The sequence below is a fragment of the Tupaia chinensis genome, unplaced genomic scaffold (assembly GCF_000334495.1).
Source record: "Tupaia chinensis unplaced genomic scaffold, TupChi_1.0 Scaffold149658_1, whole genome shotgun sequence".
Classification (NCBI taxonomy): domain Eukaryota; kingdom Metazoa; phylum Chordata; class Mammalia; order Scandentia; family Tupaiidae; genus Tupaia; species Tupaia belangeri.
In genome coordinates, this window is record NW_006209503.1 from 322,158 (window position 1) to 338,311 (window position 16,154).

Below are 16,154 nucleotides of genomic sequence, written 5' to 3' on the forward strand. Positions count from 1 at the left end.
GAGGCGCCCAGCAGCATCCTTAACCAACACGCAAACTCCTCTCCTGACCTGGGTCCGGGGGCTTTGCGCAGTCTGGACTCCACCCAGCCTCCTCCTCCTCCCTGATCCCTGTCTCCATCCTGCGGCCTGCTCCTCCCTCCCTGCCGCCCCTCCCTCACCCTTCCTGCACACACTCCGCTTCCTGCTCGGCCTGGGGCCCCACGCATTCTCCCTTGAGAATTCTCCCCTCGTGCTAGTCCCAGCCAGTGGCCTCCGCATGCTTAGTGTGGGTCTCTCTCCCTCAGGCCGCCCGATTCCCTTCTCCCTCCCACCCCAGGCTTACTCCAGGCCAGTCGGGGAGCAGGCAGGACGCCTTGCAGTGGCTCTGTCCAGGAAGAGGGAGAAGAGGACAGAGGGACGCTCAGGAGCTAAGGGCCAGAGCATGCACTGTCCAGGTGGCCGTGGGGTTCAGGGAGCAGAGGGGTGGGAGGGCTCCCCGCCCCCGCCATGTCAGCTGCTACAGGAGCTGGGGCCAGAGCTTGGACAGACACGTCTGTGCTGATGGTAGGACAGGCGCTGCTGAGGCCGGGGTCGGCCAGGGCCACAGGGAGCCAAGCCAAGATGGAGCCGTGGTCTCCTCAGTGTGGAGGCAGGGTCTGCCTCCAGGGCTTGCGTGGGATGGCCCAGCGTGGTTATTACCCCGATCCCGGGCAGGCCAGCCTGTAGGAGACTGGGGAAGACTGAGAGGGTGGCCATGGCTGGGGACGAGGTGGCACCTGCCATCCGAGGGAGGGCCTCTTCAGGTGCCCTGAGACAGAGGAGAGCTGCAGTGCCGGCCCCAGCCGCCCGCCCTCCCCTCGCCCACCCTCTCTGTAGGCACAGCCATGACGGTGCCCAGCAGGCAAAGTCGAGCTCACCCCAGGCCTGGCCCAGTGGCAGCCTGAGGCTGGGGCTGACCTGCCCAGGCGCCATCTGCCCGCTTTCTCCCGGACGCAGCCTCGGATGTGGACGCTGGCGACGTGACCCCCACCTCACCGAAGTGAGACCCACCCCTACTCTTTCAGGTCTCCTCTGCTTCTGCCATCTCTGTTTTTCTCTATTCCCATTAAAAATACATTGCGGAGAGAGAAATCCAAGCAGATGTTTCTTTGGGGACCAGCTGTCACAGGGGGTGGCCTCAATTTCGTATAACTAAAAGAGCACTGGGCCCCAGGGCGGGGATGAGGGTGCGTGGGCATCATTACGTGGTGGGCAGATGCCAGCCCAGGAGGGGTCTTCTCCAGAACACGATGCAGCTTCCCTTTTATTGTTCTTCCCCCCGCCTTTATTTAAGTTTCTTTCTTCATGAGAGAGACAGGCACCCCAAAAGGATCCCAACCCTCCAATCCACTCCAGCTTCAGGCAGCCCCAGATCACGGGCGTGGACATGTGCATGCCTGGTGTGTGCAGGGTCGGGGCAGAGGTGTCTCTGCCTCCGGATCAGAAACCCTCCCCGTAGGTCAGCGTCACGGACCACGGATGCATTACCACCCTGCCATCGTGCGGCAGTGTTTTGCTTTGTTTTTGTTTGTTTTTGTTTTAAGAGAGATTTTTGCTATAGGACATGCGTGCTTTCCGGAGAGACAGAGATACAACGAGAAATCACTCCCCCAAGGGGGATGGCCACTCCACAGTCCCCTCCCTTCCGTTCTCCTCTCGGGGTCTTGGCCACGTACACACACACACACACACACACACGCACGCGAAGTGAGCTTTAAGCCACAAGGGCCGGGACTCAAACCGCAGTTGACTAGGTGGGAGTCCAGTGACATAGCCATTACGTCATCTGCTGTTTTAAGGATGCTCTGCAAAGCCAAAGGATGCAGCGGTCGGTGCCAGGCTCCAGCAGTGGGTGACGGAGAGGAAGCGGTGGTAGCACCTGTCCATGGTGGTGCAGCCCGACTCTCCTCCCCGCCTTGGAGATGAGCACCGTCCCTGCATCTGGGAGCCTAAGCCTCAGCTCCCTCTGCCCCCACCTGTTACCTGGCCATGCCCCGAGGCCATCCGCCCAGGCTCCTGGTTCTGAGTACCCTGTCCCTAGGGCCCTGCTGCATGAGCCTCGATGGACACTGTGACCCGCACAGTGCCGCAGCGTGACCTCAAGTCCCACGCCTGGCTGGCATTGTGCGTCAGCGCTACAGAGCCCGCGCCCTGCCTGACAGGGAGCTGGACACTCAGCCAGCGGCACTGGGCCTCAGCGCAGGCCAGCACCACGGTGCCGTCGGGATTGCTGTAGGTGCACCAGTTCCGGGCCGCCCTTTCCTCCACGGCCAGATCCCAGCTGCCCCCAGGCTCCCTGTCGTCCAGCCCCGGAGCCTGGAAACCCAAGTGGTCCCGGGTGACGGGGCACACCAGCTGCTCCTCCTGCAGGGCGGGCACCACCTGGCCCTTGAGGTAGGCAGGGCCGGCGCAGTAGGTCTGGACGTTGAAGAGCCGGTCATTGTACTCGCGTAGCCAGTCGAAGAGGTAGGCCAGGTGGCAGTCGCACTGCCAGGGGTTGCCGTGCAGGACCAGGTTGAACAGGTTGTAGTTGGTGTTGAAGATGCCCTCCGGGAGCGTGGTCAGCTGGTTTCTGGACAGGCCGAGCAGCTCCAGCTTGGACAGGTTCTGGAACAGGGCTGGGTGCAGGGCCGTCAGGTTGTTGCTGCCCAGGGAGAGCCTGACCAGCTCCTCCAGGTCCCTGAAGACGCCGGCGGGGAGGTGGGCGATGGCATTGTACGAGAGCGTCAGGGAGCTGAGCCTGGACAGGTTGGCAAAGGTGCCCTCAGCGAGGGTCTCCAGCTGGTTGTGGGACAGGGACAGGCTGACCAGGCCTGGAGTGTGGGCGAAGAGGCTGGCAGGCAGCGTCCGCAGCCTGTTCCCCTGCAGGTTCAGGAAGGTCAGGTTGCCCAGCGAGGCGAAGACGGAGGGCGGCAGGTGCCCGAGGGCGTTGCGCTGCAGCCACAGCTTCTCCAGGCAGAGGAGCTGCGAGAACACCGCCGGCGGCAGCTCCGAGATGGCGTTGCCATCCAGAAAGAGCTCCTGCAGGCTGCCCAGGCCGCGGAACACGCCCGGGGGGAGGCCGGAGAGCGCGTTGTTGCTCAGCCGCAGGGTCTGCAGGCTGCTGAGAGGGCGGAACAGCTCCTCAGGAAGCTGGGCCAGGAGGTTCTGGGCCAGGTTGAGGGTCTGCAGCTGCGTCAGGGGCTGGAAGAGTTTCCCAGGCAGGGTCTGGAGACGGTTCCCCTGCAGCTGGAGGGTCTCCAGGGCGCCCAGGTGGTGGAAGAGGCCCTCGGGCAGAGCCTCCAGCATGTCGAAGTTGAGCGTGAACTTGCCCAGCGAGGTCAGGTTGGAGAAGATGTCAGCACTGAGGTTGGAGAAGCTGCTGCCTGTGACCTCCAGGTCCTCCAGCCTGGGCAGCCCCCCGAAGGCATCCGGGGCGAGGTGGCGGAGCTGGGTGTTGAGGAAGACCACCTTGGTCAGGTTGGGGCTGCCGCCCAAGGCCCTGGTCCCCAGCGAGGTGAACGAGGTCTCCACAAAGACAATGTCCGTGGCATGCGGCGGGATGTCGGGCGGGATGGCGGCCAGCTCCTCCGCGCAGAACACCTCCCGGATGAAGCAGTCGCAGCCGCTGGGGCAGGGCTGGGTGGGCCCGGCCAGGAGCAGGAGGGAGGCCCAGCGCAGCCAGGCTCCGGGGAGCATCTCCTGGACCCGAGGAGGCACAGAAGACAGAAAGGATGTTTTACCAGGAGCGAAGTGGCGCTGAGCCCCAGTGTGCCCCAACACCGGATCAGGCTGCAAACAGGGCTCGCCTCCCCGAAGAGCCACATGGAGGGCTCCAGGGCATCCCTGCGGTGGGACTCCACAGCACTGTCTTTCCTTCCTGCTTTTGTTTTGAGAGAGGTTTTTGCCATAGGGCCTGTGTGCTTACTGGAGAGACAGAGAGAGTGAGAGATCACCCCCAGGGAGATGGCACACTGCGATCCCTTCTCCTCTAGTTTCCTCTCGGGTTTTTGGGCACACACACAAATGCACCCACCGTGAGTTTTAAGTCCCTGGGTCCGGAACTCCAGCCGAGTCCACTCCGTGGGAGTCGGAACCACTGCGCCATCTGCTGGTCTCTAACATATTCTCAGTAGCTCAATGTTAAAAAAAATTTGTTTTGTCGTGTGTGTGTGTGTGTGTGTGTGTGTGTGTGTGTGTTTGAGAGGTTTTTGCTATAGGGCGCATGCGCTCGCCAGACAGAGAGAGACAGAGAGACAGAAAGCGAGAAATCACCCCCCAGGAGGGATGGCCACGCCGCAATTCCTTCTCCTCCATTCTACTCTTGGGATCTTGGACGTACACGCACATGCACCCGGCGTGAGTTTTTTAAGCCTCCATGTCTGGGACGCGAACTGCGGTCAACTACATGGGAGTCCAGCGACATAGCCATTACGCTAACTGCTGGTCCCAAGATCTGGTTTTTTTAGGCTTTCTGTATTCTTTACAGATTGGAGAGAAAAAATGGAAAGGAGACAAAGACATGGAAGAGAGGTGGAGAAGGGACCACGAGTACTCTGGAGTTCGTGAAGTTGTGAAGTTGTACAGGTTACACATAAAACGTGGGTGGATTCTTTGAGTTAGAAGGGAACTCTCAGTAGCAGTTCTTCCCAAACTTCACAGCCTCCGTGCTTGGGAGCTCATGACGGGGTGGTTCCACCCTCTGCCTTCTGCTGTGTGTGCTGAGGTGAGTGCGGCCGCAGGGATGAGAGAGGAACCCTCGGTTCTGCTGCCAGAATTCTCCACTCCTGCCCAGGCCTCTCTGCCCCTGCCCAGCCCCACTGGGATAGGACCCGGGGACCTTTCCAGGGTTGTGTGGACAGGAAGGTCCCAGACTTGGGGATTCCACAGACTACTAGATCTGTTAATATAAGGGAGGGGGACCAAGCTTTTCATTTGCTAAATATTAATTAAAAAGGAAAAACACCTGCCAGCCAGCATCAACCCACAGGTCACAAATTGGTGGCGCAGCTTAGAATGTGTTTTCTTACTCCTCAGATGATCTTTCTCACATATGAATCCGTAGTTAACATGCAAAAATTGGCAAGTGTCACATTAGAAGTTGAGGTTTCCGGACGATCGGGGCAGTGGACTCAGTCCCACAGGCAAGGCCGACTGGCGCGTTGTCGCCTGCCCCACTAGCAGGCGTGTGCTCTGCAGACTGCTGTTCCCACTCGCCTTGCTCATTCACAGGGCTGGTGCTGGTTCAACTGCCTCGAGTTCAAATCCCAGGCCCATCTGTGCATGTGTGACCTTGGGCATGTTACTTAACCCACCCAGGCTTCCATTGCATTGTCTGTAAAGAGCGGATAATGAGTGTCTGCCACATTAGGGCAATTGTAGGGATTCACTAAGTAAAGACATGGAATTAGTTATGAGTTTAGGAGCCAGCAGGTGGCATGGTGGTTAGGGGTGCTGGACTCCCACATGGTCGACTGCAGTTCAAGTCCCTGACCTGGCAGTGTGTTTTCTCATTTTCTCTGGTGCACACTCACTCTGTTCCTCTCTGGTCAAATTTAAATAAATAAAATTAAATAAATTACTTCTTTAATAAATAAATACATAAAGTACAAGTTTATTTTGTTGCAAATGATGTTTGGAATCTACGGGCAGTTTGCAGTTTTTTCATAATGGGCATTTCCTTTAGGGCTTTCTGATGACCCTGCAGGTGGGGAGAGTTTCAGCTCATGGGCTGACACAGAGGAAGCAATGAATAAACTAACCATTGTTAAAGGGAGCAAGCCCCATACAGAAACAGTGGGAAGACAAAAAGCCCATTAGATAGAATTTACCCAAAATCAAAAGAGAAAGAACTCAGGAACCAGCAGTTAGCGTAATGGCTATGTCGCTGGACTCCCACGAAGTCGACCGCGGTTCGCATCCCGGACCCAGTGGCTTAAAACTCACGCCGGGCGCGTGTGCGTGTGTGCCCAAGATCCCGAGAGAAGAATGGAGGAAAAGGGATTGCGGCGTGACCATCCCCTCTGGGGGGCGATTTCTTGCTTTCTGTCTCTATGTCTCTCTCTCTCTGTGTCTGGCGAGCGCACGTGCCCTATAGCAAAAAAAAACTCAAAAAAAAAAAAAAAAAAAGAGAGAGAAAGAAAGAAAAGAGAAAGAACTCCTCTCACAAGACTGAGGTTTTCTGATTTCGCCTCTCAGCAAGTTTACAATGGGGTGAGGGTCGGTGCTGGCAGTGCCTCTGCTGCCCCCGCCTCTGCTGCCCCCTACAGGCTACCTCCTCCATCTCAAAATTCAGGGCCCCAACCCCAAACCAAGGTCGCCATATGCAAAAGGTGCCCAGAAGGAACGGGCTTACAGAGCCCCATTTGGCCTCCAAAGGCTCAGTTTTCCCAGGAATGTTCTGTCTAATCAACAAACAAGGAGCAAGTTCTCCCTGAGAAAATGCGCACCTCCCGGCCTCCCAGAGTTGGTGAGGAAGGGTTCTATCGATAGGGGAGCGGTCTGACCTCAGCGGTTCCCTCCAGGAATACAAAAGCATCCTTGCTTCTTCCGATGGCAGGGACAGGGACCAGTTTTCCTGTAAGTGCACGTCCCCAGACGTGCACTATTTAGCGTGAGGCTGTGTGTCTGTTGAGACGGGGTATGTAGAAGACAGACGAAAAGCAGCAGGCTCTGGCCGAAGAGGACTGGCCGTCCGCCCACCTCCTGGGCCGCCCCTGCAGCACCTACACAGAACCCCTAGGGCTCCTGACACAGAGGTCCCTAGGGCCACGGGAAGGAGGACCTGAGATATGTTTCCCCATCTTTTTCTTTTTCTTCTTTTCCTTGGTAGAGGGCACACACACTAGCTAGAGAGATAGAGAGAGGGAGAGAGAGAAAGCACCCCCAGAGGTGCAAGCCCTCTCCATCCCTCCATCCTGCGGGATCCAGAGCACACACGCACATGCACCTGCTGTGTTTTCTCAAACCTCCAGGGGAGGGATTTGAACCACAGACAGCCATAAGAGATTCTGTGTCCTTAACTACTAAGTATGGGGCGGCCCTGTTTCTCCACCTGAACACTCGGCATAGGCTCTGAAAAGGGCGAGTTTACATGGGAGGCCAGTGGGCCAGTGGGCTCTCGCACCACACAGCATTGCCTTCCTGCACCTCATAGGAAGAGCCCTCCAGGCTGGGATGAGCAGCTTGGGAGGCAGGACTGCCCTTCCCAACGACGGTTCAAGGCAGACCCAGACGAGCACCAGCCAGGCCATGAGGGCGGCCTTGAGTCCACCCAACACCGAGAGAAGAGCGCTCCTCACGTCTGATTGCCACAGCGTCATCCTGTGCCGGCCGCTTCCTCGCCAGCCCCCACGGCCATTGGGTCTCGGAGGCAGCTGGCAGACAAAACTCCCCGAGGTACGAGGGCCCTGGGGACCGCCTGCCGCCTCCTCACAGAGAGATCAGGGTGTCCACACGGGCTGGGTGTGGAGTCCAGATCTCCCTCCCACCAGGAAGATCGGGACCAGAGCCAGAGGCGCCCCGTGACAGGAAGGCGCAAGTTCTTGGGAGAGCATGCCTCACCCACCACGCCAACCTGGGACGGGGTCCTTGTGCCTCCAACTTTTATCCTTTGTCATTGGCAGGTAATGTGCCTTCGGAGTGTCCAAGGAACTCACTCCAGAGGCCAGGCCTGGAGTCATAGCTGCAGCATTGTTGGCACAGAAAACCCAGTGTCACGGATCAGCGTAGACCTGGGCGAGGCTGGGCGGGGGCAGGGAGGTGCCTCTGGACCTGAGGCTGAGCTGAGCACTGACCCCTCCAGTTCCCAAAGCTCTCACGTGGGCATCTGAGTATTCAGGGCAACCTAGACGTGCCCAAGACAGGGAATCAGGCTCCCAGAGCTATGGCGACTGGCCCAGGGCACACGGTTCAGAGTGAGGGCCAGGACCAGCCCCGACGGCCTGGGCTCTGAGCTGGGAGCTCACTGCGACAGCACGAGGCTCCCTACCAAGGCAGTGGAGCGGGTAGGGCAGGCAGACCCGCTCCTCACGTTTGCAGGACCCAGTACGCATACACGGGGACTCTGCTCATGGCCGGCCCCCCATTCTGCCTCACTGTCTCCTGTACGTGAGTAGAGACCCCACCCCACAGGCCTGGGGGTGTGCACCTCTGCGGCACAGTCAGCCCAGGAAGACGGATGGGAAGGCAGTCCTCATAGGCTGGGGTCCTGGGCACCCACTGCATGATTTAAAATGAGGACACCGTCCAGCGCTGGTGAAGTGTGCTGCTAAAACCCTGTGCTCTGCAGGCCGGGATCACCAGGAGCCCGTGTTTAATTCCCCAAGCCACGCTAAAGGCCAGGCACGGGGGTGTTTGCCTGAAGTCTCAGGGACTTGTGGGGGAGGGTTGAGGCATGAAGATTACAAGCTCAACCTGGTCAGTGTCGCAAGACGTTGTCTAAAAAAAAAGCCGGGCATGGGACCAGCAGTTAGCGTGATGGCTATGTCGCTGGACTCCCACGTAGTCGACCGTAGTTTGCGTCCCAGACCCGGTGGCTTAAACTCACGCTGGGCATGTGTGCATGTGTGCCCAAGATCCCAGGAAGAGAATGGAGGAGAAGGGATTGTGGTGTGGCCATCCCCCCGGGGAGTGATTTCTCACTTTCTGTCTCTCTGTCTCTCTCTGTCTGTCTGGCAAGCGCACGTGCCCTATAGCAAAAAAAACTCTCCACAAAAAAAAGCCAGGCAGGCGCCAGCAGGTGGCGTGGTGGCTAAGGCACTGAACTCCCACATGGTCAACTATGGTCTGAGTACCGGATCCAGCAGCTTAAAATTCATGCCATGCACATGCGCATGCGTGCCCAAATCCCAGGAGGAAAATGGAGGTGAAGGGATGGCAGTGTGGCCATCCCCCCAGGAATAATTTCTCACTTTCCTTCTCTCTGTCTCTCTCTGGCAGGCACACACACCCTATGGCAAAATCCAAAAAAAAAGAAAGAAAGAAAGAAGAAAGGAGGGGCGACTACGAGCGAGAGCTCCGAGTGAACGAGCGAGGGAATGCCCGGATCGGCTTCTGCTTGGGGACGGGCCTCGGAGGTGGAATAGGACCTCTAAACCTCAGGCCAGACCCCTCCTGCCCTGCTGCAGGAGGTAGAGGATGAGGAGAGCAGAGCTGCCTCACAGGGAGGGGTGGAGGACTGCTCCCAGCCCAGGCTCATTCTCAGGCACCCTGACAACCTGAGAGTTTATGCTCTGGAGTCGATCTGAGTTCAAAGTCGGTCTCTATCCCTGCCTAGCTGCGTGACCTTGACTGAATTACTTAACTTCTCTGAGCTTTACTTCCTTCATCTTCAAAACATCAAATATAACCCTACCTTTGTCATGGCGTGATGCATGGGGAGCTCCCAGCCCAGAGCCGGGCCAGCACAGGGGCCCAGCAATGTCTGTGACCCTGCCTCTCCTGAGCCAACTGGGCCCCAGTCTGCACAGAAGCAGTCCCAGAGGTTAGCTGCAGGAAAACGGGAACGGGGAGCTCATGGGGCTGGCCCCTCTCGACCAGGGGGAGCGCCCTTCAGCACTTGCAGCTCTTCACTCCCCAGACAACGAAGGACCACCATGCTGTCCTTGGCGAGGGGCTCAGATTCTGAGGCCACCAGCCAGGGTGCCTCACCTGGGCCTGGGCCACTTGCCCTGCCCACCCTCGAGGGCACAGTCACTGGGGAGCTCTGGATTCAGGCAGTGGCCCTGTGGGCGCTGCTGGAGCTGGCAGCAGAACCACGGGGGCGGGGAGGCGGGGAGGCGGGCAGCCGCCTGGAGAGTCCTGCTTTCCGTCGGGAGTGAGACCAGCAAGTGCCCACAGGAATGTCCCACACTTCCACAAGCCAAGAACGCCGAGGGTTTTGTTTTCCCCCTGGTTGGCTGGGTCCTCTCCTCAAATTGCCCTTGGGCTGGTTCATTTCTGTGCATGCCTTCGGTTATTCTGTCATCCACCACAGAGCTGAACTCACTCCTTCCGCGGGGTGATGGGAGCCCAGAGCCCGGCCCCCAGGGACCTGCCACTCTAGGCTGACTGCTACTGCTGACCCCCAGCGGGGTTGAGCCACTGAGGCCCCAGCTCGTCTGGGAGCCAGAAGAGGGGCTTTGGAGGCGTGCCCAGAGCCCATGGCTGCTTCAGTCAGTTCTCAGAGCAGACCTGCCTCCTTCCCTCTCAGCACAGCAAACTAGGCCAAGTGGCTGAGGCAGCCAGGCCTGGACCGCTCCGCCATGGCCAGCCCTCCCCCACCTGCCGCCCGTCACATCCTGGGAGTGCCGCACCCCTCGGAGTCCTGGCCTCTGCATCTGCAAGTCGAGAACAGCATGATAATAATAATCACAACACCCCACTCAGAGCACCAACGGGTCTGTCGTGGCCCTTAAATGAGACAACGGTATATTGTAGGAAAATGCAGCAACGGGTCCAACATGAGAGGTCGTTAATGAGTCAGTGCGCGCAAAGCGGGAGAGACTTGTTCTGCTCACGAGCATCGTGCAGAGATGTTTGCAGTATCGTCAGTGGAATATGTTGACCCTCGGATTCACAGGGCTCCTGTTTGAAAGCAGATGTGCAGAGAAAACAGAAGCCCACAAAATATCTGCAGCAGTCCTCTCTGAAAAATAGCATTGTGGATGCTTTTAATTTTTTGCTTTTATTTTAAAATGTATACTCTACATTAAAAAAAAAAAAAAGAAAGTTGCCAAAAGGCACATGTGCTCATTAGAGGCAGAGAGAGAGACAGAGAGAAAGAGAGAGAGAGAGAGAGAGAGAGAGAGAGAGGAGGCACCCCCATGGGAGATGGCCACCCCACAATCCCTTCTCCCCCTTTTCTCCTTTTTATTGGGGCTTCTCAGGCACACATGCACACGTGCTGGGCACATCCGTCAGGCTGCTGGGCCCGGACTTGAACTGCACAGCTGTTCATGTGTTATCCGGCTGCCTTAGCCCCAGGTTGGCCCTCTACATTTTGAATAATAAAGTGATAGAAGGTAAAAAGCGCATTTATTATGAAAGGTGAGCTAATCGTATGAAACACGAAGCCCGGTTCTAAGCACATAGTAGGGACGTACTTGATGTTGTCTTTGCTGGCAGTGACGTTGCAAAGGCTGATGGGAGCTGGCCGACGAGCTGTGCTAGCGTTCTGGGAGAGAAGATGGCTAAGACTCTGAGACGTGACCCAGCACGGTCACACTCCCTTCACGGCCACTCCAGGCTCACTTAGGCAGTCCCTGTCACATAAGAAATCTTACACCTGCCTTTCCCTGTGGCTTCCTGTCCCAGTTCCACCCTCCCTCCCGACTGGCACGAGTCACGTTTCCCCATGAAGCCTCCTTGACTGCCCTCCATGTGTCCACAGGTCGAATGCGTGGGTCCTTCTGCCCTGTATTCTAACTGGCTGCTCCCCCCCCCCGCCGCCCCACCCGACTGAGACCTGGGGTGGGCCTCCTGCCCCGTCTCACTGTGCCAGGCTCCGCACCTCAGCTCCTGGCTGGGGACGGGGCCCTGAGCCGGCCCCAGTCTGTGCGCTGAGTGGAGCAAGATGCCTTCACGGGCTCGGTGACCAGGGCACAAGCCTCTCTCTGCATCTTGCTTAGGGGAGGAGAAACACCCGGGCTCCTCCAGGGCCCTGGGTTTGCATTCCAGTGAGCTACCCACCAGCTGTGCAGGCTCAAGCAAGCCGCTCCATCTCTCCAAGCTTTAATTTCCCCAGGATGCAGGCAGAGACCAGGCCTGAACCGGGCAAGCCTGTCCCCAGTCACCACTCTGAGCTCCCTGAGGGCAGGGACCAGGTCACCCTCATCCTGAATCTCCACATCACCCTGGCTGAGCCCCTCACCTCCTGTACGGGAGAAGGTCCCAGAGATTGCAGCCGGCCTGGCGCCGAGGACTGCTCCAAACCCTGGGCAGAGGGACAAACCCCTGCTGCCCACAGCCCTCGGCCAGAAGCCCTGCAGTTCCCCCAGAGGCCTACCGTGACGGCTGACAGGTGGGCCGGCTGGCCTGGCTCTTCTCAGAGCGGAGGGCTATCTGGTGTGGCCTGTGGTCAGCTCAATCCAGCCCCAGCTCGGATCAAAGTTCCGGGCAGGGGTTCCTCCCCTCACGTGGCTAGAGTGTTCCCGGAATGTCCCCAGGGTCACAGTACGGGAGGAGAGTCTGGGCAAGGCCCCTGCAGATTACAAAATGGGTCCAGGCTGCTCCCACGCACATAGCTCTGGTGGGGCCAGATCCCACCAAGGTCGCAGGCTTGGCACCGGCCAGGCCCTGAGAAGTTCCCAGGGGTCCACGCTCATAGGGCTCCTGAGAATGATGGCTGGGGCCAGGAGCCCACCTCAGCCACGGCACCCGCGCAGAGCCCCCAGTGCCGGGAGATAGTCGAGGAGGCTGTCAGTTTGTTATTTTGTTTTGCCTTGTTTATTTAGTGAACTAACTTTCTGAGCAGGGGCGTGAATTTTGGCCCAAGATGGAGAGGAACTCTTTTACATGTGGGCTAAGGGTGAAAGTTGCTTTGGGCAGCCAGCAGGTGGCTTGGTGGTTAAGGCGCTGGACTCACACAAGCCTGTGGTTTGAGTCCTGGACCAGGCAGCTCGCTTTTTCACTTTCTCTCTTCTTTCTTTCTATCTCTGGTGAGCGCATGTGCCCTATAGCAAAATTAGCAATAATAATAATAAGAAAAGTAACATAAATAATTCTTAAAAAAAAAAGAAAGAAAGAAAGTTGCTTTGAGGGGAGTGATTTTCCTGTCCCTGGAGGTGATCATTCAGAAGCTGCCGAGAAGGCGGAGTGTGTCTGTGAGTGTGTGTGAGTGTGTGTGTGACCAAGGGCGTGTGTGTGCCAAGGAGTGCAGGGTGACGTGATGACCGGGCACGCCAACCGAGATGGCTTCGTGCCAGGAGTGGAGCGCTCAAAGTAGTCCTATAGTTTTTAATTCGGTGCATGGTATTGATATTTATGTCACTCTTTTTCTTCCTCTCTCTTTTTAATACACTGTAGGGTGAGTGCACTTGCAGGACAGAGACAGAAATGGGGGCAGTCAGGACCCCTACCCCCCAGGAGGATGGCTGTGACGCAGTTCCATCTCCATTCTTGGAATTTGGGTCATGCATGCACAGGTGCCCAGTGTGTTTTCTGAGCCGCCTAGTCCAGACTCGAACAGTGGTCATGTGGGACCCAGCGCCTTAACCACAGCACCACCTAGCTGGCCCATCTAGGATCACTCTTTTTTTTTTTTTTAGGTGTTTTACCATAGGGCATTTGCATAGAGAGAGGGAAAGTGAGAAATCATCTCCCAGTGGGGATGTGCACGCCGCAGTCCCTTCTCCTCCATTCTCCTCTCGGGATTTTGGGCACACGACACACACCTGTTGTCGTTTTCAGGCTGCCAGGTCTGGGGCTCGAACCACAGTCAGCCACATGGGAATCCAGTGCCTTTACCACACCACCTGCTGGCCCCTTCGCTCTTTTTATGAGAATGAATTACTATTTATTTTGCAGATGAGCTGATGGTATGACCCAAATCCCAGAGGTCCGATAAGGGTGTAGCAAGGAAGCGTTTGTCAGTGGGAGAGGAGTAGGCGCCTCCAAGGGAGCTGCAAGGTCCAGGACGAGGCGTTCCCAGTCCCACCTTCCATAGCACCCAGGCTGGCTGGCTGGGGGAGGAGCTCACGCACCTCTGGGAGACTCACAGCCAGGCCAGGGAACAGCCCAGTGCTGCCCTGTGCCCTGAGCTGGCTCTCAAGGTGTCAGCAGAGTCCGCTGGTCAGCGTGCCCTGCTGAGCAAGTCAGATTTGGCCTTAGACCTGGGCTTGCATTCTGGCTCTTCAGATAAGTAGCCAGTCCTTAGATGAGCTACTTACCTCCACCAGCATCTGGCTTCTCCTCTGTGGAATGGGTGTGCAGAGGGTCTCGGGGGTGTGGGGTGTGTGTGAGAGAGAGTGAGCCACACTGCAGGATGTGGGCCTGTGTGCAGGGAGATTTGTGTTAACTCCAGGGGTGTGCCAGGAGGACTCTAACTCCTTTCCTCATTTTCCAAAATTCCAGAAACCTCCGTGGACTAAGGTGTGATGGTTAGGGAAGGGCAACGAGGCCTAGTCCCCTGTCACTAAAGGGGTCTGGCCCTATAATACAGTGACCATTACTAACCCCTGTCCTGATCCAACCTCCTGGACATGCGTGTGTGTGTGCACGTGTACATGCACACATTGAATAAATGCTGCACGAGCTCCAATGCCTTTAGTGGCACAGGAAAACAAAACCAAACAAATCAAAACAAAACAAAACACCTCTAGCCTGAAAGTCTGGAGGCCCGGGGGGTGGTGCTAGCCCAGCCACTAGTTCACTAACTGTGGAAAATCCATTTCCTGGGCCCAGATGGGGACACAGCAATGACACAACACTCAAAGCTGGGCTCACGTGGAGAGTCCCTGGTGTGCGTCCTGGGGCCTCCTCGTGCTCACCAGATGTGCACGTGTGTCCGTGAGCCAGGCCAGGCTGGCTGAGGCAGGGGCTGGATTGCCACATAGAGACCCTGATGGGGGTGCCCATTCCTCTGTCTCTTTCTGTCATGGGATGAATGGATGAATGAATAAATACGTAAATAAGTAAATAAATTCATTTCCTGTCTGTGGCTGATTTTCTTCATCAAATGTGTTGAACCTATACTTCAGGTCCCTTCCAGTCCCAGTGGCCTATGGGTATCATTTGTTATTTGTTATTTCTTTTTTTGCCCCACTCACTCCCTATTTTTTTTTTTTTTTTTGGAGAGATTTTCACTATAGGGCACGTGCGCTCGCCAGACAGAGAGAGAGACATAGAGACCGATGGCAAAAAGTCCCCCCCCAGGGGGGATGGTCACGCCGCAATCCCTTCTCCTCCATTCTCCTCTCAGGATCTTGGGCACGCACGCATACGCGCCCAGCATGAGTTTTAAGCTACCGGGTCCTGGACTTGAACCGCAGTCGACTACGTGGGAGTCCAGCGACATAGCCATTACACTAACTGCTGGTTTCCTCACTCTCTATTTTCAATCTGCATCTGAATCTGCTTTTTTTTTTTTTTTTTTTTTTTTTTTTGGTTTTTGCCTTAGGGCGTGTCTTCTCACTGGAGAGATACAGAGAGACACAGAGAGAGGGAAAGTGAAAGATCACCTCCCCCCCTTGGAAGATGCCCAAACTGCAATCCCTTTTCTTCCATTCTCCTCAGAATTTTGGCCATGCGTGCACACATGCTCATGTGAGTTTCAACCCACTGGGTCTGGGACTTGAACCATGGAGTCAGACACTGGGGGGTCCAGTGCCCTAATCACCATGCCACCTGCTGGCCCCCAAATCTCCTTTCTGTCAGGAGCTGTGCAGGTCAGCCTTGCACACATGTGACAAGAGCGGAATCCACAGGTGTGAGATCCTCTGGCTGAGATGTCCATAGAGAGCACAACACGTCCTATGTATACCATTTATTGTTGATTCTGTACACCAAGTTTGTTACAAGCAGCATCCAGCAAAAGACAGACCCTCAAGCCTGCCCACCAGGGCTCACAGCCCACAAAACCCTGGGGACCTAGGAATCTCTAAAAGGTATCGCGAAGCATCTGGGACTATTTGCAATGATTCTCCAAGCAAAGCAAACCTGATCTACTTTTGAAAGCAGCATGAAGACAGCGGGTGGATAAGAACCATCTCTCCTGAGGGGAAAAAGAAACTGGGACAGGAGGAGTTTCACCTGCAAGTGGCCTGCCTGCCCACCCTCTCCACACCACAGCGGCAGCTTCCTTCCCAACCCACCGCCTCCAACCTGGATTGGACTCTGACTGTGGGATCTATGGGCTGAATTTCTGAGTGGCCTGTAGCTAAAGGCTAGAATACATCCAATGCCCACTTACCAACTCTGGTTACCTCGTTTTCTCTAGCTGTCTGCCCTCCCTAAGCTGCCAGATTTGGAATTCGAATCCTGAAACAGCTCTACACTGACGTCAGAAAGATGGTGGGAATGCGCCATTGGCCAGGACGAGCTCTAAGACCTTTGCTGTGCCTCTAAATTCTAAAGAGGAGGAACGAGAAACACATAGCCCAACAAGTCCCATGAGAGGGGCCACTTTTTCTTTAATGGATGGATGAGTTTCACTCCTTCCTATAGTTACAAAAGTTTGG

General features: G+C 56.5%; 1 protein-coding gene across 1 annotated transcript; it reads right to left on the reverse strand.

The window, feature by feature from the left end:
• Positions 1-1,795: 1,795 nt before the first annotated feature.
• On the reverse strand, positions 1,796-12,119 carry CPN2 (carboxypeptidase N subunit 2). The gene is made up of 2 exons (XM_006171450.3): positions 11,984-12,119; positions 1,796-3,699 (listed from the first exon to the last, which is right to left on the reverse strand). Exon 2 carries the CDS (start codon positions 3,694-3,696, stop codon positions 2,056-2,058), a length of 1,641 nt encoding a protein of 546 aa, XP_006171512.1. The 5' UTR covers positions 3,697-3,699; positions 11,984-12,119; the 3' UTR covers positions 1,796-2,055.
• Positions 12,120-16,154: the final 4,035 nt, after the last annotated feature.